The sequence below is a fragment of the Megalops cyprinoides genome, chromosome 19, assembly GCF_013368585.1.
Source record: "Megalops cyprinoides isolate fMegCyp1 chromosome 19, fMegCyp1.pri, whole genome shotgun sequence".
Classification (NCBI taxonomy): domain Eukaryota; kingdom Metazoa; phylum Chordata; class Actinopteri; order Elopiformes; family Megalopidae; genus Megalops; species Megalops cyprinoides.
In genome coordinates, this window is record NC_050601.1 from 11,693,731 (window position 1) to 11,714,878 (window position 21,148).

Genomic DNA, 21,148 nt, shown 5'->3' on the forward strand with positions numbered 1-21,148 from the left:
TTACATCTGCTTATTCAAGTGTAGGATTGTTTACACTCTGAATAACCACGCAACACCAGCTGCACTGCTGCGCCTCTGTGCGTATCAGAACTGCAAGAGCACAGGAAAACATGAAGTAGAATAGCCCCCCTCAAACAAAAAAAGATATTACCTGTATCAGACACAAACATCACCATTTAAATAATGGGATGAGAATAACTTTCATTTTAAAATATGGTTTGTTTTGTTACCTCTTAGGTATACCCTTACCTGCTCTCAAAAGACTGCAGAAAAAGTTATCTAAAAGAGACAGAGTAATGGTATACTATACACAACGATGCACACTCTGTATTATGCCGTGGACATATACCTGGCTGCACAACACAATACATGATGCACCCAGTGTGTAACTGTGGACACACTAATCACGGCCCCTTGGTAACTGGCACTTGGAAATGCGTTAGAAAAATCTTACAGAAGCAAACATGACGTCTCCAGAGTGAAACATATTTAATTAGCTTTAAACCGCGAGTTCAAAAAGTGAAGAGGGGGGCAATATCTGCAGACAGTGGTAAGAGAAAACCACACAATATTGAAGAAAAGGAGGGGGGGATGGAGAGTGAGTGAGACCCGGATGCTGATGTTGCTTGTATCGGATGAGAAGGAAGAGAGGAGAGAGAAAAGCACGGTTTACGGAAAGAAAGATACGCTAAAAGCGCCTCGTTCTCACGGATCCCAAGACAGAGGGCAACATCATCGAAATACCATCAATTGCATATTTTGTCCCAAGGAAACCGCAGAATGATGAAATCGGGACCGGCAAACGTGGAGACGGGAAGAGAGGGAGAGATGATGCTGTGATATGCACGCAGACAGTGAGGGAGGGAAAGAGCGAGCAAGAGAGGGAGGGGGAGAGTACTACGCTAGCTGAAGATGCTCGTTATACTAGAAACGCGATTTATTCCACAAAACCAGCTGAACTGGGCCTAGGTAAAGATATCGATTGTTTTATTCAAGAAAGCAACTTTTAAAAAGTGGGTATATTAAAATACGGACAGTTGTTCGGAGTGCACTGGTGTAGCCTTAAAGAATACGGTGCGGAGGGTTGTTTTGTTACAAAATTCTATTTATTTCCATGTCTCAGACCTATAATGTAACATAGTTTGCATAGAGTGCAGTATATTAAATGCACGTGTGTTTGAAATAATTTAAAATTAGCTGTTGATTAAAAATAAGGGGCAGGCAACCACAGAGTAAGCTGGAGAGAGAAAAAGGTGGAGGGAGGGTGAAATATTTCTTGGTAAACGGATAAATACGCGTTTTCCCACATGTAGTTATTAGCCTATATTATTAAATAATTAAACCTTACAGCGATATCTAACATTCTACAAAAACCGACGAGCGCACAAGCCGCTAGTTGTAATTGTATTTGATTAATAGGTCCTTTCGAGGTTGATAGCCTTGTAGCTATTCTTGTGAATAATAATAATTATTTTTAGTTACTGTTACCGGTCTCATATTTAATTTTTGGATTGTGCGCATCGTTTTATTATTTTGTTTAATTCCACAAACGTGTATCCCTCCCCTTCCACCTCTCTCCCCGTTCCCCTTTCCTCCCCTCCTTCCTGTTTCCATCGGCCCTTTAAATCTTATTTACCAAAATAAATCGTGTATTTACATTTTCAATTAGTCGAGCCGTATATCGCTTACACAGCACAGCAAATCTGAAAAAAAGTGCGAATGCGCTGCGGAATATGTGTTATATGCTAACCACAAATAATAAAGTGCAAAGGAGTAGGCCACAAAATTGACATCACTACTACAACCTCTCCATCTCTCACTGTTGAATCGCTATCGTTTGTAATGTCTTTGCGGTGCCGTTGCGCGTACAGGACGGATAGTTGTAAATTCCTCTTGAAAATATTGTAGTTCATCGTTATTACTGTCCTGTAATTCGTAAACAATTGCACAGTATGTCCAGTAAGGAATTATCGGGGAGTCAGTCGGCTCAGTATGTTGGGCCTTACCGATTGGAGAAGACGCTGGGGAAAGGGCAGACAGGTAAGACATCCTTATTATCACGTTCACTACAATGACATCAAGGTTAATAGTTGTTTAATAAATGGGTAGATGAAGGATTGTTGTCAATTTTCAGGAATCCCCTCCCAAAGAAGGAGAAATAGATTGATTTATGAGGCACGTAGGGGCAGCCGTTGATAGCCTGATTGAGCGTTAGTTAGCTAATGCGTGATGAAAAGGTAACGGTATTGATTGACATTAGAACTATTGATACGCGTTTGATTGAAGTAAGAAACACCCTAAATTAAGCAAATGCTTCTTGATTTTTTTTGTATTTAAGTTTAAATGTGTAACTTCTCTCTGAACTCTATGTTGCAGTGTGTAGTACACAGTTAATAGTGCAGTGTGCAGAATTTAATTCACCTTTCTGTCATTATTGTGTCAGCATGCGGCCTGAGTGTGACGTTACCGTTATTTGTGCTGATATCTGCGTTTTGTGTCCAGATGGCTGTTTATATTGCTGCGTGCTCACACAGACAAGAATAATCATTATTCCATGATAATATTTTGTATTCCATCATAGTGACAAAGTACTGGAGTTTCTTTAGAAACTTTGCTTGAGAGACATGTGGCGAGGCAGAGTTGCAGTGTAGAAGTATTACACTGTATTGTATACAGTATTATATGTGTACTGTACTGGGTGGTAGCTGTCATAGATTTGCTTATGTATGTTGTCACATGTATGTGGCATATAACAAAAGAGCTGGTAAAGGATAGGGTGGGGCTCCTCTTAATTATGCTAAAATGGATATGCATGGGGAAGATCCAAAGCCAGATCAAATCCACTATCCAGAGAGCACGAACATGGTCCCAGCACCATAAAGTCATAAAGTCAACCCATCCCATGAAGTATTTAACAATTGACACGCGATGTTAATGCAAATTCATTTATTTTGTGAATGTAAATTATTTAAAGGTAGCTTGGATCAGAAACTCAAGACTGACGTGATGCCCAGCATTACAAACTTGCAGCATGTCCACTCGACAAGCATGCATATGTTCTCATGTTATTTTCCCCTGCTTGAATTACCTCACTGTCTCTGTGTTGTTACTGTATAGAATGCAACATAGTGCTTTGATTGAAAATGGGACAACTTAACCCTGTCTGCTGTCCCGCCATGTAATATAGCATTCTCTCTCTCTTGTCTTTCTTCCTTTTTTTTCTCTTCCTGTCCTTTACAGGGTTGGTGAAGTTGGGAGTTCACTGTATCACAGGACAGAAAGTAGCTATCAAGATAGTTAACAGAGAGAAACTGTCAGAGTCCGTGCTGATGAAGGTAAGTGTTGTTTGTTCTGAGCCCCTACAGTAGACATAGCTGTCTTGTGATTAATATTTTGCTGTTAGTATGTGTGATGCAGGAACATGCAGTACACAGTATCATAAAAGGTGTTTTGTTATAGCCTTCTTTCAGCTTATAATTGTTTACAGTTAACATGTAGTCTTTGAATAAGTTACTATTATGTTCGTCTTTCTGTGATTTATATGGACATTATCAATCTTGGCTTTTTTTTTTTACTGCACTAATTTTTATAAAATAAGATGCATGTATAATAGGTAGACCACATATCTATGCGGAATACTGGAATTTGCTGAAACGTAGAATGTATTGCTGAATTTTGTCCAGCAGTGCTGACAGTATTTGTAACCTGGTAAGAAAGAGTAGTGCTACAGTGGTAGTTAGTTATTATACTCCTGGAGACAGAAACAGTTTAATGTCTTGGCATTTTTCAATACTGAAACATGGCCCTGGCAACATCTATGCTAGTAATAGACACTGAAGTAGGTGAAGTAGATTCTGGAGGAGTTGAAGTAGCAGCAGTGGTGCTAGTAATCATACTTGTAAATGTAAATAGTAAAACAGCATGCCAGCTATTTGCCACTGTAGCTAAATATATCCATTTAAATTGCTCTGGGTACGGTCTGTTCTGTGTGAAATATACTCAACTGGCACAGTTGAATAGTGTGTAGCAATTGAGTACCATGAAATAATAACTGTTGCAAAAAAATAAGGAAATTTATTATTTGAACATTCAGAACATCTCAATATTTCTGCATCAAACTAAACACTTTCCCTTAGCCTTCATTTGCAAGTAGCTATTCGCCTTTTCAGAATATTTCACTTCAGTCTCTGTCTAGATTCTTGCGAAATGGTATTGCAAATCAGATTCTTTCCATAGTTTGTCAGAGAACAGCCATTTGTGCCCTTTAATTGTCCCTGTCTTGCTTTTTTCTCTCGCTGCTTTCTAGGTGGAGAGGGAGATTGCTATTCTGAAGCTTATAGAGCATCCACATGTGTTGAAGCTGCATGACGTCTATGAGAATAACAAATATCTGTAAGCCTGTTTCCAGTCTGGATGCGCTCCCTTTGCCTGTAACACTGTTCTCATTAACACTGCCTCTCCTGCTCTCATTTCTGGGGCTGTCAAGGCTCACAACTGCTTGCCAATACTTGCCAGTTTCTGTGGCTGTCTTACAGTCTGTGTGTAGTGTAAATCCTTCCTATCTGCATCAGATCTGTTAAGATGTTGTAATGTGCACTCAGTATAAAAACAAACTGACTGCACGTTACGCCATATTAACAGATCTGATGTAGATAGGGAGATAGTGTTTTTATAATATAGCAACATTGTTTGTCAGTGTTTATGTTCAATATTGTGCAGTCAATATGCGCTGTAAAGACCCTGTCCTCTATTATCAGTGGGAATTCAATGTTTGTCCAGTTAGTGTTCACATTTGCTATTTATTCATCCTCTCATTCATTCTGACATTGTCTGTGTGCACCACTCCTTCCCCCCCCCTCTGGGTCTGATCTCATGTCTCCTACCCCCCAGGTATCTGGTGTTGGAGCATGTATCCGGTGGGGAGCTCTTTGACTACCTGGTGAAGAAGGGTCGACTGACTCCTAAAGAGGCCAGGAAGTTCTTCAGACAGATCATCTCAGCGCTGGACTTCTGCCACAGCCACTCCATCTGGTGAGATATGACATCAGCGTGTTTCTGTCGCTCTTGATCTTATTTGACGGATTTCCTGTCACATTTGTGGAACTTCCCTAATTGGGCTAATAGCTTCGGAGCCCTCCTGAATTTGTTTGTTTGTGAATTTTGTGGTTCATTAACTTAGTGGTGTTGGTTCACCGCCTCATTTAGTTTAGTAAATAATTTCAATTAGGATCAACTCTTTCATTTTGTGAAAGATGCCACTAATTGAAATGTTCTGGCTAGCCTTTGAACAGAGATCTGAAACCTACAGAAACAGCTGCATGTGTGGAGGGTTAACAGCTGAATGTAAATAAAGACATAAAGGATAAGGCCTTAACACTCCTATTCTGTCCTCTCCAAGCTGCAGGGCCTCTGTCCTTATCAGATGTCCAGTTTTCCTCATTTCCTTTGCCATCTATGATATCACATGCTAACAATTGCCATTACTGCCATCCCTCATGTCCAGTCCCAGAGAGCCCACTGAACATTACTTTTTGCCTGATCTTCACAGCTTCACAGCTATGAATGTTTACATGATGTGGATATCAACTGTCAGACTCCTTATTTAATCATATTATTTTTTTTAAATATGAAATAAAGACAAATGAATGTGCTGCAGTCACAGCTTTTAGGGGGAGTCACTGACCTGTGAAGGCCTTGGTGCCTGTGGCTGTCCTACCTTTGACGCAGAAGAGGTGTGGGGAACAGGTTACTAGGCAGAAGAACTCACACTCCAAAGTGGTGATAACCCTCAACATGACCGCCTTTTTTACCTGGAGGGCCTGACAGCCTCAGATGCCAGGAGACTGGTTTTCTGTCACGCTGGAGTTTTACATTACTGCCTATGGGTGCCATGTGCCATTCCCCCATTGAGAGAGAGAAAGGGGGGGGGTAAAGAAAGAAAGGGCATGATTTCGAGGGAGAGGGGAGAGGGGGGAACGACGTATAATGAATGCTGTGTGCTGCACCTCCCAGTCACAGGGACCTGAAGCCTGAGAACCTCCTATTGGATGAGAAGAACAACATTCGAATTGCTGACTTCGGCATGGCCTCGCTGCAGGTGGGGGACAGTCTCCTGGAGACCAGCTGTGGGTGAGTACAGTGTTTGTATATGTGAATGAGAATCTGCAATAAACCTGGTGTTCATCTTCCTTTACTGTATGGCTTTGTACAGTATATCCACTGCCCACAGTGCTTAATTTCTCAGTAAAGAGATACCAGGGGTCTGTTCCAAAATCTGCCAATATGCACATTTATTTTCACATTGGCTAAATTATTGTATGAGTACCTAAAGATATTTTAATTTCTTTTGAAAAGATAAATGTATTTCTGACAATAAAGACTATGTTGTACTCTCTCATGTACAGTTGGTGACAGTGTTACTTGTTTCTGAACTACTGCTGCTTCAACAAAACAGCAGGCGATGCTTGACTCAGAACCCACCGCTTTTCCAGTATTTTTATACACACACACACACATACACACTTGATTTGGCCCAGCAGGCAATAAACATGTCTTTAACAACCTTTTTAACAGGAAATGCTTCAGAGTCACAAGAATATACTCATGCCCTACATCGGTTTTTCCCAACCCTACCCCTTAAGGAAACACTGTGTATGCTAATTTTCCATGTACTTGTAATTAATTAGGCTTAATTGAGCTGTTCATTAAATACTGATCCGGGTTTGGCATAACATGACAGTTGTCTGCTGAAAATCTTTGAAGAGAGAATAGTGTTGAATTTATTTAACTGTGATTTAATTTTTGTTAACATTTAGCCCTTAAAATGAGAAAAAACATCTCAGGTATTTTTAAGCAGATGCTCTTGGTCATAAAACAGATAAACAAATCTCTGTTGTTATTTTTTAAACAGCAAATGACACGTTTCTTTTACAAAGGACTAACAGCGCATACCTGTTCAATGATGTCAGACATAGGTCAGTGTTAGATTTCAACAGCTCAGTGAGACTCAGATGGACAAACTCTACCATACACAACATGTCCTCAAGACCTGGACCAGAATACTACCTTTATTTTGATTAGTCACAAGTGACCCTGAGTCTATCCCACATCTTTGGGTGGCACAAAGAATAAGCACTGAATAACTGTGTTTTAAACTGTTTCAGATCTCCACACTATGCATGTCCAGAAGTTATCAGGGTAAGCTCCTACCATTTATTGCAAAATATTACCATTTGTGGTAGTCTTTCCATTGTGCAGGACATATTATTTTATGCAGTATATGACGGGATGGGAAGTCGCAATATGTTTTCAATACAGTTTCAGAGGAAATGAAGAGAGTCTAAGTATGAATGGGTAATGGAGAATGAGGTATATAGCTAAAAAGAACTGAGGCAATTCAGGTTAAGAAGCTTGCACAAGAGCACAATGCCAGCACTATCCTTGAGTACATCTGCCAACCTTTTGGCTACAAGCCCTGTTTCCTGTCACTGTACCACACTATCACTGAATGTAGACTTTCACCGTGGTACATTGTAGCACAAGTTCACAGTGGTGGTTTTAAACTATGCTACAATGGGTGTTTCATACTAAATTCAGCCCCGGATTTCACTAGTACTGAGTTCTTCAGCTTTAATCAGTGGGGCAATGGAAGAGTGCAGGACTGCTTGGCCCTCTTTCCTCTTTGAAGTGTGGTGTGTGAAGGGCTCTTTCCTCACAGGGTGAGAAGTATGATGGCCGAAGGGCAGATGTGTGGAGCTGTGGGGTCATCCTCTTTGCCTTGCTGGTGGTAAGGACTTATTTTTGTGCTTTGCTTTTTCTGCATGTTGGTCCCATTATCAGTGTGTTCCTCTCTTGCTGTTGACTTCTGTTTAGTCAGGAGTGTCTGTGTACATAATCATAATTGTAACTGATGTATTTCTGCCTTTTCACATGGTAGTACTGAAGAGTGTATGCATGTGTAATGATTTGCTCCTTTTGTGAAAATGAGTAGCAATAAAGCATAAATGAAGAACATATCCCATTCATTGTATTAAAGTATATATGTAAAGGAAATGTACAGGATATCTATTTAAATGTACAAGAAATGGGTACTGTTAATAAAATGGAGATATGGGAAATGAAATGACCCCGATTGATTGCAAGCTGATTATTTGTTTTTTACTGGCATCATCTATAGACAGGGAGGCAGAATATGGTGGACTGCATACTGCCTGGGGTTTTACAGAATTACTGAAAGTGGGGAGAGACAAACAGGACTCTCAGGTTCACAGTTTGCCAAGGCTTACAGCTAACGTCATCCTGCAAGAGATACATTATAGCTGAGAGGCGGTGCAGGGCGGTTTATTGCATACTCTTTTTAGGCCAAATTCCCTTTTACTTTAGTGTACTTCTATTTGTGTGTGTGTGTGTGTGTGTGTGTGTGCGCACTGCTTGCAGTCCTCTCACTCTCCTGCCCCCCCCCCCTCCAGGGCGCCCTCCCCTTTGACCATGACAACCTGAGGCAGCTGCTGGAGAAGGTGAAGAGCGGGGTGTTCCACATGCCCCACTTCATCCCGCCAGACTGCCAGGCCCTGCTGAAGGGCATGATCGAGGTCAACCCCGACAAAAGGCTCACGGTGAGCGTACGCCTCCGCTCACACACCGCTGCTGCTACACAGTGAGAGAAGGTCACGCTCGGGTGGAGGGATGTACTGTGACCTCGCACTCCGACAGGCGGATTCTGTGTCAGGTTAACGCAGTACACAGATGGGACATGCACAGATGGATGCCTTTTATTGATATAATGACTGACACACTACGTTACACATCTGACTCTCTCAACGATTAACACACAATAATGACTGATTGAGACTTACTGAAACACTCATGGGCACGTGATGTAACACTGACTGGCTATCATACTAACCCACTGACTGAGACACTGATGAACTGATAAACCTAAATGAACTCAGCTGGCAAGAAAAGTTACAACAAGGTGTCTAAGTTAACACATCTCACAGCTAAACTAAAACTCAGTGCCAGTACATATCATTAGTGTTTTGCTGGTCAGCTGTTTGTGTCCATCACCTCTATTAATATCTACCTGTTTTCTCTTTATTTACAGCTAGAAGCAATACAAAAACATTCTTGGTATCTGTAAGTACATATTTTGTTTGATGTAGTACTTGTTTAATCTCAAAGCTTCTCATTACCTCCACCGGTAGTGCTCAGTCAGACAGTGTGATCTCTCTCTGCTTCCTCCTCTCCCTGTATCTCCTCTCGGTCTCCCAGCGGGGGCAGGAACGAGCCCTGTCCTGAACAGCCGCCCCCCAGGAGGGTGTGCGTGAAGCGCATCCTGTCCCTCACCGAGCTGGATCCCGACGTGCTGGAGAGCATGCACTCGCTGGGCTGCTTCAGAGACAGGGTGAAGCTCACGCGAGACCTGCAGACCGAGGAGTGAGTTCGGGCTGCGTGGTGGTGCTGTAGATCACGGCTGGTCAGCGGGCGGTGTAGTGACCTTCTCTGTATTTCGTCTCCCCTCAGAGAAAATCAGGAGAAGATGATTTATTACCTCCTGCTTGATCGGAAAGAGCGATACCCCAGCTGTGAGGATGAAGACCTGCCCCCCAGAAATGACATAGGTAAGCGGGCCTCTGTCTCATGGGTGGGACTGTCTCTCTGGGGTGACACTGACTCTCTGAGGATGAAACTGCCTCTCTGGTGCGATGTGGTTTCTCTGTATGTGAAACTGTCTCTTCAGGGTGAGGTGATCTCTTTGGGAGGAGAGACTAATGAGTCTGTTTTTCATGTGTGAGGCTGTATGTCTTGGGTCGGACTGTCTCACTTTGGTGAGACTGTTTCTTATGGTTGGGACTGTCTCTCTGGAGTGAGGCTGTCTCTCTTGGGTGGAACTGTGTTTCAGGTTCTCTCTCACTATATTGCTCTACATAATGGCTGCTGTACTACAGGGCAGGAGCACCCACAGGGAATGAATTTGGTCCATCTGACCGCTTTATCTTGTTAAGTTAATTAACTTAATTAAATAAAATGTAAGTGGCGGTATTAGATTAATTCAAAAGAGTGCTCCACCAAAAAATGTAATTTAAACTATAATGGTAATTCTTATCTATGAAGCAGTTGGTCTCTTGGATTTTGGATTTGCCCCCAGACTGAACTACATAATAAACAGCAAGGTCATGTTGTTGACAGTGTTGTAGAGTACAGGATTTGACTCCGTCCCTCAATCATATTGAAAGTTATTACCAGATAATGGCCTGAAAATCATTAGGCAAAGTCATTACGCTTGCTTTATGCAATAGTCTGCTCTGAATGGAGCAGGTAGTTCATTGTAATAAAGAAGCATTCAGAGATTCAGAGATTTAAATGTGACAGATATAGCTCCTTGAAGCTTGCTTGTTCCCTGAAACAGCTGTGAGGCTGAATCAGTAGGTCTTTTCTAGGGATGCATAGTCAACAATGTACTTTGACAGACCACACTCTCCAGGGGTCCTAACTATGGAGTGGGGCAGAAGTGTGGTGTAATAGTAAAGAGGAGGGCTTGTAACTGAAAGGTTGCTGGTTCAATTATCTGCTGAGGCACTGCTGCTGTACCCATGGGCAAAGTACTTAACCCAGGATTGCCTCAGTGAAGATCCAGCTGTATAAACGGATAACATATAAAACTGTAACCTATGTAAGTTGCAGTGGATAAGAGCCCCTGCTAAATGACAACAATGTAATATAATGTAATGTAATGGACTACAGCCCTGGGCTGTATAACATGTACAGCTGTATAATAACTGTAAAATGTGCTGAAAAGCACGCAGTCTCTTATTTTCTGTATATGTATCTAATATTTTATCTTTATAACTATATTCTATTGAGCAGTATAAAAGGCTGTGATACTTGCAGGGAAGTAAACAGGGCCTGGCACCGCTTCTGTAGGTCACTGTTCCCCAATGCCTTCCCCTCTCAAACAGGCTCGATAGTTTGTAATGGCACTTTAAAGGACTGAGACCCCTAGTGGTACATGACTTATTTGTCTGACCTTGGATCATGTATCGGAACTTGGCAGGTTTGGGTTCCCTCTGTGATGCGCCCCCTCTCTGTCTTCGCCTCTCAGCAGACCCGCCCCGGAAGCGTGTGGACTCCCCAATGCTGACCCGCCACGGTCGCTGTCGCCCGGAGAGGAAGAGCCTGGAGGTGCTGAGTGTCACGGAACAGGGCTCCCCGACTCCCCCTCGCCGAGCCCTGGACACTGCAGCTCACAGCCAGAGGTCAGTACATCGAATGCGAGACAGAGGGAAGAGAGGGAGTGAGTGGTGTGTTATTCAGTACACATGCTGACAGCGAAAGAGGGGGATGACACTGTACAGACCTGTGATGTGATTATTCTGACTTCTGCATGAAATCCAGCAATTTTCACCCAAAGAAATCGACCTACACGAATGGAACCAGAGAGAAAATCTGAGATGATGGGTGTGTGTGTGTGTTTGTGGAGACTTTTTTGCTTCATTCATTTGTGAAGGAACCTTTTTTGTGTTCTTCTGATTCTCCTCTACTTGGAGCAGTTAGCTATAACAAATACATAAAATCAAATCAAATGTGTACATCAATCTATGTGAATATAAGTAATGGAAAAATGTATATAAGCCACTGCCTGGGCAGCCCTCGCTCCCATGGCTATTTTAAGGTTGAGGCTCAGAGGGCCAATCACATCTCTCATAGGCAGAGTATAAGCGAGAGGGAGAGAGGGAGGAGTTACACTGTGCATACAAGCAGTAAGAGAGAAAAAAGGCAATACGCTTGGAAAGTCCTTTTGTTCTCCCCCGAGGATTCTCTTGTGACGGCCTCAGCAGCAAGGGAACTGGGGAAAAAATGAATGGCTTTTCAGTACAGTGTAGAATACAGATTCTAACCAAAAATGGACAATTTCCTGCTCACATTTTTAGATATTACCCTTGTACTGTTAGCATGTGGTATTTGTAAAGTACAGTACCGGTCAAAAGTTTGGGCACACTTTATTTATTTGTACTTTATTTTTTCTTTATTTTCCCTTCTCTGTTTTTTTCTTTATTTTTACTTTTATCTTATATTTTAGATTCTTCAAAATAGCTACACATTAAAATATAGCTAAAAATAGCTAAAAATAAAAAAATTAATTAAATGTTTTTTGGAAAGAAATTCATACATAGACATCAACTTCACTATTTGTGTTTGTCTATGGAACAAATTTCAAGCATTTAAGCATATGTCTTTAGATGTAAATGTCTTTGAAGGCATGTTTCTATTATCCTAAGCAGGTGTGTCAAAATTTCTCACTGGCACAGTATGTAGACCTGTATTAATGGATAGATACTGTGGTGACCCATATAAGTTGGGGAAGTGATAGCTTGATGAAAATGCTGTGCATTTGTTGTGGATTAGCCAGATATTTCTCGCAATCAGAGAGAGAAGGTGATGAAATGACCGTGCTTTTTCTGTGGTCCACCCAGGTCTCGCTCAGTCAGTGGAGCTTCCACCGGTCTCTCCTCCAGTCCCCTCAGCAGTCCCAGGGTAAGGACAGCCTGGCCAGCCACACTTTTTAGCTATGCAGTGAATCAATTTAAATGTATTTAACCATAGACGGATAGCCGGTATAAATAAAAAGCGATACAGCTATGCACATATTGGTCTGTAATATAATTACAATTAAAGGCAAGTATACATTGGTGCCAAAACTAATTGCAGTCAATTAGAGATTTGCACAAAACAAAACTGTGTATTTCAGAGGCATTCAACCATTATGTATTATATGGAATAAATGTAATCTGTGACATCCCCTTTTTTTATAACCGTTGTACATGAACGTATTTTCATGATGGATTGGATTTTGACACGTTGATATTAAATAAGGCAGATTGAGTTTACCTTGGCACCTTATTATTTATTAGATATAACAGAAAATGTTGCAGTCCAAGGAGCATTACTGTTTGAAAATATCCATACCACACCCCATACTGTCCCATTCTGAGTCATTATACATGTCATAGACCTTCCCTGTTCACACAAGAATTTCAGGTTCCTGGTTTATAGGCTAATTCCAAATACACATGAAATGAAAATAGGGTTATAAATTTTGTATAGAGATTCTAATATGGTGATATGTTATCACATATCTCTTGTATGTATACTGTCACATACCCTCTTTTTTCTTATGACCGTTACAGTCCTTTTTACAAAACAGAAGTGTCTGTCTTTTACGGTTTTTTAAATTAATGTTTACATTAGAATCACACAGAATTATCCAAGGTGGCTTCCGTGTTGACAGAATTATTTTTCATGAGAATGACAGCCATAATTCATAACTCTCATTCCCATTCCTCTGTCCATTTTTTCCATACCCTCCTCCTTTTCCATATCTCTGTCCCCTCCTCTCTGTCCCACCAGAGCCCAGTTTTCACTTTCAGCCAATCAGAAGTCACTTCTGCCACAGCCACCCAGTCTAAGGACCCCAAACCAGGAAGTTCCACCACTCCCCGGGCCGCCCAACGTGCACCCGACCAAAAAACTCAAACTCTGCCTACCAAAGCCCCCTCTGATCGCCCTCACCTCCAGTCCATGAAGTCCCTCCCGCTCCAAACGCCACGCTCCCCATCCCCATCTCCCTCCCCTATCCTCTCCCCCATCCCTCGCTTTTTCTTCTTCCCTGCTCCCTCAGTTCTCAAGTCTGTCACCAAGACCATGTATCCTAACTCTGGCCATCCTAACACTGTGTCACAGGTTACTCCCCAGGGCTCTCCTCTGCCCACCCCACTTGGTACCCCTGTCCACCACCCCCAGCATTCCCAGCACTCCCCAACCCCTCCCTCCTCGTCCTCCTCCTCCTCTTCTTCGCGGGCAGAGGGGGGAGGAGTGGGTGGTGGATCCCTCTCCCTCACCCCGCCCTCCAGTCCTGGCGGTGGGGGCATGGCGGCTAGCAGCTCCGCCCACTGGAGGACACGCCTCAACTCCTTCAAGAACAACCTGCTGGGGTCTCCCCGCTTCCACCGCCGCAAGCTACAGGGTGAGTAGGACCTGCTGGGATAATTCTGTTTGTGACAGAACTGTTTGTAATATGGGCACTTAGATCTAAATTATTCCCATGGCTTTTTTTCTGAAATGATCAGCTATTTACCTTGCAATTTAACTTACCATTTACATTATTACATTACATTATATGCATTTAGCAGACAGTCTAACCAGGGTGACTTCCAGCACAATAGAATGGAAATTTTCTGACACTGTTGATACACTTAACATGGCATTTGGAAAAGGTTTTCTGTTTTATTTTGTTTTGGAAAGCCTGGAAAAATGTGAAAATGAACTCAAAGGACAGTGTTTAATTGGACATAACAAGCATGCACCAGGTAAAAGGCCCCGATAAGGAAGATTTATATACCAAACACTCAGATCAACTTGCTCATAGCACGGCCCCATTGGCATTTATGTTTTTTTGTGTCGTCCTGGAATCAAGGTTAGGAACACTTAGATTAAAGGCAGTGGCACTCCCTAGTGGCTCAGTTGGCTAAAGCTCTCATTCCAAGCACAGGCTGAATCCTACAGCTAAGACATTCCAGTCCAGTCCAGTTTCATTTGCCAGCAATGACTGGGAGTTTGTAGTGGCGGAGCGCAATTAGCCTCATTCCGTCAGGGACGGGTGACTTTTGTCAGCCAGCCTGGTGCAGTCCACGGTGGGTGTGCCTGTGTATCGGAGGATTGTATTACGTACACCCCAGCAGTCCTGCACAAGTGCCAAGGATGACTCAGGCCTAATGTGAAATGGGTGCCTCCAAAAAAGTCAGGAGTGGAAAAGGGGAAGAAAAAAAGGTCAAATGTAATAATGAGAGTCTATGCTATGAATTACTTTATTAAAATAATTTTTTTTTATTTTTATGTATTCATTTAATTTTTTATTCTGTTTCGTGTAAAGTAATCTCTGTCCACCCCTACGTGGGGATTTTATGTTATCTGTGCTATTATTAAGTATTATCAACTTGTAACAATATTTTTAATTTGTTAACTTGTCTTTGTCTCCATGCTTGTTTGCCCATGGTGTGTATGAGCTTTATGGATTGCAACACAAAAGAGCAGAGGGTGGGGCCAGTGTTCAAGCAGCCTGACAAACGCACGTTGTCCTTTTCTTTCTGCCAGTCCCAACATCAGAGGACATGTCCAGCCTGACTCCAGAGTCCAGTCCAGAGTGAGTTATGCGGCCGTAGAGTGTTCACAGTGAATCTGTGGTAGGGTCCGGTATGTGGGCTTGACTGAATCATGTCCTTCTGTGGGTGCGTCCCTCGCAGGCTGGCAAAGAGGTCCTGGTTCGGCAACTTTATCAGTCTGGAGAAGGAGGAGCAGATCTTCGTGGTGATCAGGGACAAGCCCCTCAGCTCCATCAAGGCTGACATTGTCCACGCGTTCCTCTCTGTGAGCCTCTCTTTCTCTCCTTTCCTCATTATCGTCATCATTCATCCTCACCCCATAAGAGCTCACCCGCTAAAGGCCTGAAACCTTCCGTTTCTCCAGTCTGATTGTGAGGAGTTCTTTAATTCCGTCTCAATCTGCCCCGTGTCTCTGTGTGTGTGTGTGTGTCCGCCTCTCCCGTCCGCTGTGTCAGTGTAGCTGCTACACTGCCGATCGCTTGTACTGCATGAAGAGCCAGCGCGATCCTATGCAATGCCACAAGTGCATTTCCATGTTTCACCCACCGCTATCTAATGAGTGGAGCCAAAGGTCCCTGCAGCCCCCTCTCCGCGGAGGCAGGATGCGCTGCTGCCCTGTCCTGTTCTGTGTTAACCTCCCTCTCCCTCTCCCTCTGTTCCAGATCCCCTCCCTCAGTCACAGTGTCATCTCCCAGACCAGTTTCAGAGCAGAGTACAAGTCCTCTGGAGGCCCCTCTGTCTTCCAAAAGCCTGTCAAGTTCCAAGTGGACATCGCCTTCTCCGAGGGAGAGAGGGAGCGAGAGAGAGAGAGAGCAGAGAGGGAGGGCAGGAGAGAGACTGGCATCTACAGCGTGACTTTCACTCTCATATCGGGTACGCAGGGAGAGAGGGAGGGTCGGCGGGAGGGAGAAAGACAGAGAGAGAGAGAGAGAGAGAGAGAGAGAGAGAGAAAGAAAGAGAAAGAAAGGCAGAGAGAGGGTAGAAGGGAAGGGAAAGAGTGGCTGGAGAGTTAACTACCTTACACAGCCACTGTCTGACAGACACAGACTTGCACACGAGCAGATCTGAAATTTCAGTGGTGGCCACCAAAGGTGTCACCTTATTTTTTAACAGCATTGCCATATGAATCATTTTTAGGGAGAAAGTATTTCATTCAAACTTCGCAGAAAGTATGTTGACATTGTTGGCATTGCTTACAGTGTCATTTAAGAAAATCTTTGCAAAGAAGAATTTAATTTAAAAGGGATAATAGGAGACTATCCTTAAAAAAAAGGAAAATTACTCATCGTGTGCTAATTTTATTCAAAAGACTGCCCATCAAATCCACAGTGACCTTTATCAGGGTAGGCGCAGTAGTCGAATGAGGCGTTTCCTACAGTAAACATGGAAATCACAAAACTCCACCTTAAACCATCTGTATGTTATCCCACTGCATAACGTCCTCTCCGAAGGCTTCTTTCAGATTGATGTCTTGTACTACAGTAAACTGGTTTACTTGTTCCCTTTTCTATGTCGTCTAATATAGTGCTTTCATGTTTTCATTGTATCAGTTCGAAGAGGCGTGACAAAACATGTCAAGAGAGCTCCTAGATAGTAGCATAGTAAGTGTGAGTGTTATCAAGGAGGTATGAGGAAATTCCGGTGGTTATGACTATTATTATTATTATTTAGAGGATAGCTCCATGGTATGTTGAGAAAGAGCACGATTTCTGTCAAGATGATGAATGTGAACATGGAGTTAAGCACCTTTGGAAATGGAGGCTGTGAAGCAGGTCCCATTTTATTCTGAATCTGATTTATGTCTCACCTTGGGTCATATGTATACATCCAATATGTGTGTGTTTGTGTGTGTGTGTGTGTGTGTTGCATGTGTTGCGTGTGTTGTGTTGCGTGTGCGTGTGTGTGTATTGTGTGGATGTGTAGGTCCCAGTCGCAGGTTCAAGAGAGTGGTGGAGACGATCCAAGCCCAACTGCTCAGCACTCACGATCAGCCCTCTGTGCAAGCCCTCGCCGGTAAGCCCTCGCCTCCTCACACCCTCACACACACACACACACACACACACACACACACTGGCTAGCCTCCTCCCGCCTGAATGAAATGAGCTTTAGACATGCAGCTGTGATCTGACAGTCAGTCCTCTTCTTCTCTCTTCTCTCCATCTTTCCTCTGGCGTCAGACGAAAAGAACGGGCAGCTCTCCTCTCGCCCCCCCGGCACCCCCACCCGGCAGAACTCACGGCGTTCAGAGGGAGGAGGGGACAGGGGCGAGCGAGGTGAACGAGGGGACGGGGGAGGAATAGGAGGAAGTGGAGGCGTGTTGCAGCGCAAAGGGTCAGGAAAAGACAGGACCAGGCTCCTGTCTTCCAACGGAACACAGTCCCAACCCTGAGAAGGAAACAATTTCATCCTCCATCTTGGACTTTGCTCCAGTGAAGCATACTAGCATCAAAGTCATCAAAACTTCATTTCGAACCCATTCATTCAAAGGGAACAATGGGAAATGCTGTTATTAATTTAATAGAAAACACGTATATCCCCAAGAAGAAGAAAAGTACTCATGTTCAGAAAAGAAGATGCTAAATTCAGTGTAATGTATTACAGCCATGGATTTGTTCTCTACAGTAGTAACTTCTGGAAGAATAAGAAATCATAATGCAAATAAAGTAAGTAATGGACTGCCATTGGGGAATAAGTCGATTGCAATGGCAAAAGTGTCATACGCTAAACTACTGGAAACGGACAACCAGAATCCAATCTGCAGGGGAACAAAATGCATGCTAAATAAGCTGTGGATGCAAATAGAGAAACATTTGCCTGCCCTGGGGATGTTCAAAATTGAGTTTTAAGGTTTTTTTTGTTTACCATGTCGCTGTTTTGCAAACTGGCTGTGGGACCTCCTGGCTGTGGAAAAGACCGCATCTCACAGATTAAACAATGAATTAGTATGGCGGTTCACTGCTTCAACTGTGCGAGGAAGAGAGGAGGTAATGTCGTTGAATCAGAACCATCTCTGGTTATAAGGCTACTGGAATGGGCCCCAAAGAAGACAGGGCTCTTCCCCAGAAGGAAGATCCCAACAGCTAATAACATGAAGAAATCCAGTAAACCAAGGTAGAAAGCTCTATCTTCTCTTGTGAATGAATCACTCAAACATATGAAACCAATGAACGCTCTCATTTCAGAAATTGAGGAAGGGAGTAAAGAAGTAAAACATGGATGTAACTAGCAATTAAATGAAACATAGTTAAGTACCAAACCTGACATACCGTAAAAAAGAATGATCAAACTCTACTGTAAAGATAGATATATGCCAGCCAGCTGATAAACACCAAAAAGTCAAGTTGTAAAATAATCATTGAGGCAGAGAATTCAAAATTTTAACCAGACCAAATTTGTCTTACCAACCAGGGTGTTGTCAAAAGACTTGGGCAAAAGGTTGAATTAAAAAAAAAACATGCAAAGTCCAAAAGCAAGTTAATCCAAGCACTGTTAAAACCCTGAGGCAAAAGAAATAGAATCTGACCAAGGCTGCTTAAATAGGTCTGTTCTCTTAAATAAGATTAAACACGCTCAATCTCATTCTAAGATGGTGTTCAAAAATGCAGAATCTCCAGTACAAAACTGCTAAAGGAGGGGCCGGTGGGTTGAGGCCATTTCCAAGGAATTCCTCCACAAATGACATGATATGAAAGGAAGCAGATGGGAAAAATGAACACCTGAGCTTGCTACGAGCCCATAAAATAACTAATAACAGAAACAAAGACTCTTGAAAGGAGTGTAAGGGAAACACTAAAACTGAACATTCCTAAAAAGGGAAAGAAAGTTGCTTAAAAAAATGGAATTCAACAATTTTTGGTTGATTTTCTTCATCATTTGAGCAGAACTAAATGAAATGTTCCTTAAATAAGGAAAGAGCAAACCAAGTGAATGTCAAAAACTATTTTAAATGTATTTATATATTTAATTTATTTAATCTTATTTATTTTAAAGAGGGTCATGGTGAAAGCAAAATAAAAAAATGACAGTGGGAAAAAGAGAAGAAGGAGACAACTGAAGGAAAGAGATATGGATCCTGGAACGTGAATCCATTGATTGGAAATTTGATGGAAAGTCGGATGGTTGAAAGGAAACTGGAATTATGCTGATACACAGGAGATACAGAACCTCATTTTTAAAAAATGTTTTAGAAACAAATGCTGCAAAATCCTTCCAGCTAAGATTTCTATTTTATTTTTCTCTTAGTTTTATCAGTGAAACATAGTAAAAAAACACATAAACTCACCGATTTTATTTATGCTTAGAAAATTATGATCAAAAAAAAAAATCTTCCATGAAATTCAGACACAAAAAACTTCAAAAACAGAACAAGCTGAGAACGTGAAAGACTACGCTGTACCTATTCATTTCTGTCTGTGAAAATGTTACCGATCACAGAGAGGACTGCAGAACTGTGGAAATAAACACTGAAAGATTCTCTGTGAGCTTGTCCCAGATATAAGCAGTATTCACACATTGACTTTGTTTAAGAGAATCAACATTCAACTGCGGATTCTCTTCTTCAAGAAACTGGAACCGTAACTGGAATGCACTGTCCTGAACAGAATTGTACGCAAAGCAAAAGAAACTTCAATCCCCCTTGCTTCCATGTTCCATTCCTGATATCCCCAGTCATTGACTCTCCTCAGCACCTTCTACACAGAGCACTTAGAACAAAGGAAGGCTTCATTCTGGTTTCTCTTCTGCCTTTTCCATATTGCAGGTATCTCTGAGTCTCCAACAAGTACCAGTCCTCAACCCGTGTCAGCATGTCTTGATGCAGTACTCTGTGAGCCACTATAAGGAAACCACGCTGCAGCTTTTTGGATAACTTACAATGGTTTGCGTGTAAATTGTGTAAACCATTTAAACTGCTGCATTTTTAGTGTTTAGGTAAAGCACATCAGTAGTGAACTGACAGCCCTCAAAGGTTAGTGACCTACTTGTTACAATACTCCATTGCCCAATTCACATAGATTACATGTAGCTGTATGCAAGGTTTTCAAGAATAGATCCTTCTTTTTTGCTCTGAACGTCCGCAACTTGAAAAATATTTTTCAGGGGTACTTTTAGCAAATGTAAACAATGACTACAGTATACTGCATGCTATCAGACTGTCTTCATTTACCATTGTGAATGCTGTAGCAACTGTTTTCCAGTTTTATACAGTTGGCTCCTTCAGGTGGAAAAATACCAAGTATTCTGTTCGGTTTTTGTCAAGCTCTATTTGTTTGTGTTGGCAAGAGAAAAACAAATGCAGTGCAGATACAACATTACAGGTTTCATGAAAAGAAAAAGGAAAAAAATAGAATACTGTAAATTGGAGAGAAGATGTAGAAAGAAAAAATAAAATGCATTTTAATGTTATCATCCATTTATTTGTACTGGTATAATACATTTTATTTAAAATATATATACATATACATATAAGGAGTGCTGTTTCGAAAGCTTTGTTCATATACATGCACACACATGAGCACGAGCACGCGCACACACACACACACACACACGCGCGCGCACTCACACATGAACACACACACACACGCCCACTCTCTTTATCTTGCAAATCGAGTCCTCTGCTGGGTGGGAAAGGGTGAGGAATGCAGGGTAGGAAGGAGACTGAGAAGAGAAACCTGAATGACGCCTTTTGTAGCCTTCTGTGTGTGTGCGTGGGTGTGTGTTTATGTGTGTGCACACATACATGCGTATAAATGCAGAACAGCAGAAACCATGCCTACAGTCGTGTGTAAATGTGACCGTCGCTCTTCAAAAGTCCTCATCCCCTTCTCCCTCAATGCCCCTCCCCCAACCTCTGGGCATCGTTCCCTCTATCTAACCCTCTGTACTCTGCACCCCCCCTTCCCCCCGCTAAATATACCTCAGTCGAGCTCCTCCCTCATCTTTACATGCATTTCTACCCTAAACTCTTCATTGTAAACAGTAAGCATAAATCA

The 21,148-nt window shown here is 42.3% G+C and overlaps 1 protein-coding gene across 5 annotated transcripts; it reads left to right on the plus strand.

Moving 5' to 3' along the window:
• The first annotated feature begins 616 nt into the window (after window positions 1-616).
• Window positions 617-19,146, plus strand: si:dkey-16p21.7 (serine/threonine-protein kinase BRSK2). 5 transcript variants are annotated; one of them, XM_036552728.1, is made up of 19 exons: window positions 617-2,040; window positions 3,241-3,335; window positions 4,307-4,392; window positions 4,891-5,031; window positions 6,013-6,129; window positions 7,164-7,197; window positions 7,718-7,786; window positions 8,469-8,615; window positions 9,104-9,135; window positions 9,271-9,435; window positions 9,523-9,620; window positions 11,102-11,255; window positions 12,474-12,534; window positions 13,408-14,023; window positions 15,151-15,199; window positions 15,300-15,423; window positions 15,821-16,031; window positions 17,082-17,171; window positions 17,336-19,146. In XM_036552728.1, the coding sequence occupies exons 1-19, from the start codon at window positions 1,953-1,955 to the stop codon at window positions 17,545-17,547; spliced, it is 2,589 nt and encodes an 862-aa protein (XP_036408621.1). In that variant the 5' UTR covers window positions 617-1,952; the 3' UTR covers window positions 17,548-19,146. The 5 variants fall into 5 exon arrangements, with proteins under 5 accessions (XP_036408621.1, XP_036408624.1, XP_036408622.1 ...); XM_036552731.1 differs by having other exon boundaries at window positions 13,741-14,023; XM_036552729.1 differs by having other exon boundaries at window positions 11,105-11,255.
• The last annotated feature ends 2,002 nt before the right edge of the window (window positions 19,147-21,148 follow it).

What these genes read in the sequence shown, in the direction of transcription:
- si:dkey-16p21.7 (XM_036552728.1), top strand. Translation starts at nt 1,953, where the DNA reads ATGTCCAGTAAGGAATTATCGGGGAGTCAGTCGGCTCAGTATGTTGGG. An exon ending in CTCCTGGAGACCAGCTGTGG is followed by an intron (nt 6,130 to 7,163) that starts GTGAGTACAGTG and finishes AAACTGTTTCAG; the next exon opens with ATCTCCACACTATGCATGTC. An exon ending in TTGTCCACGCGTTCCTCTCT is followed by an intron (nt 15,424 to 15,820) that starts GTGAGCCTCTCT and finishes CCTCTGTTCCAG; the next exon opens with ATCCCCTCCCTCAGTCACAG.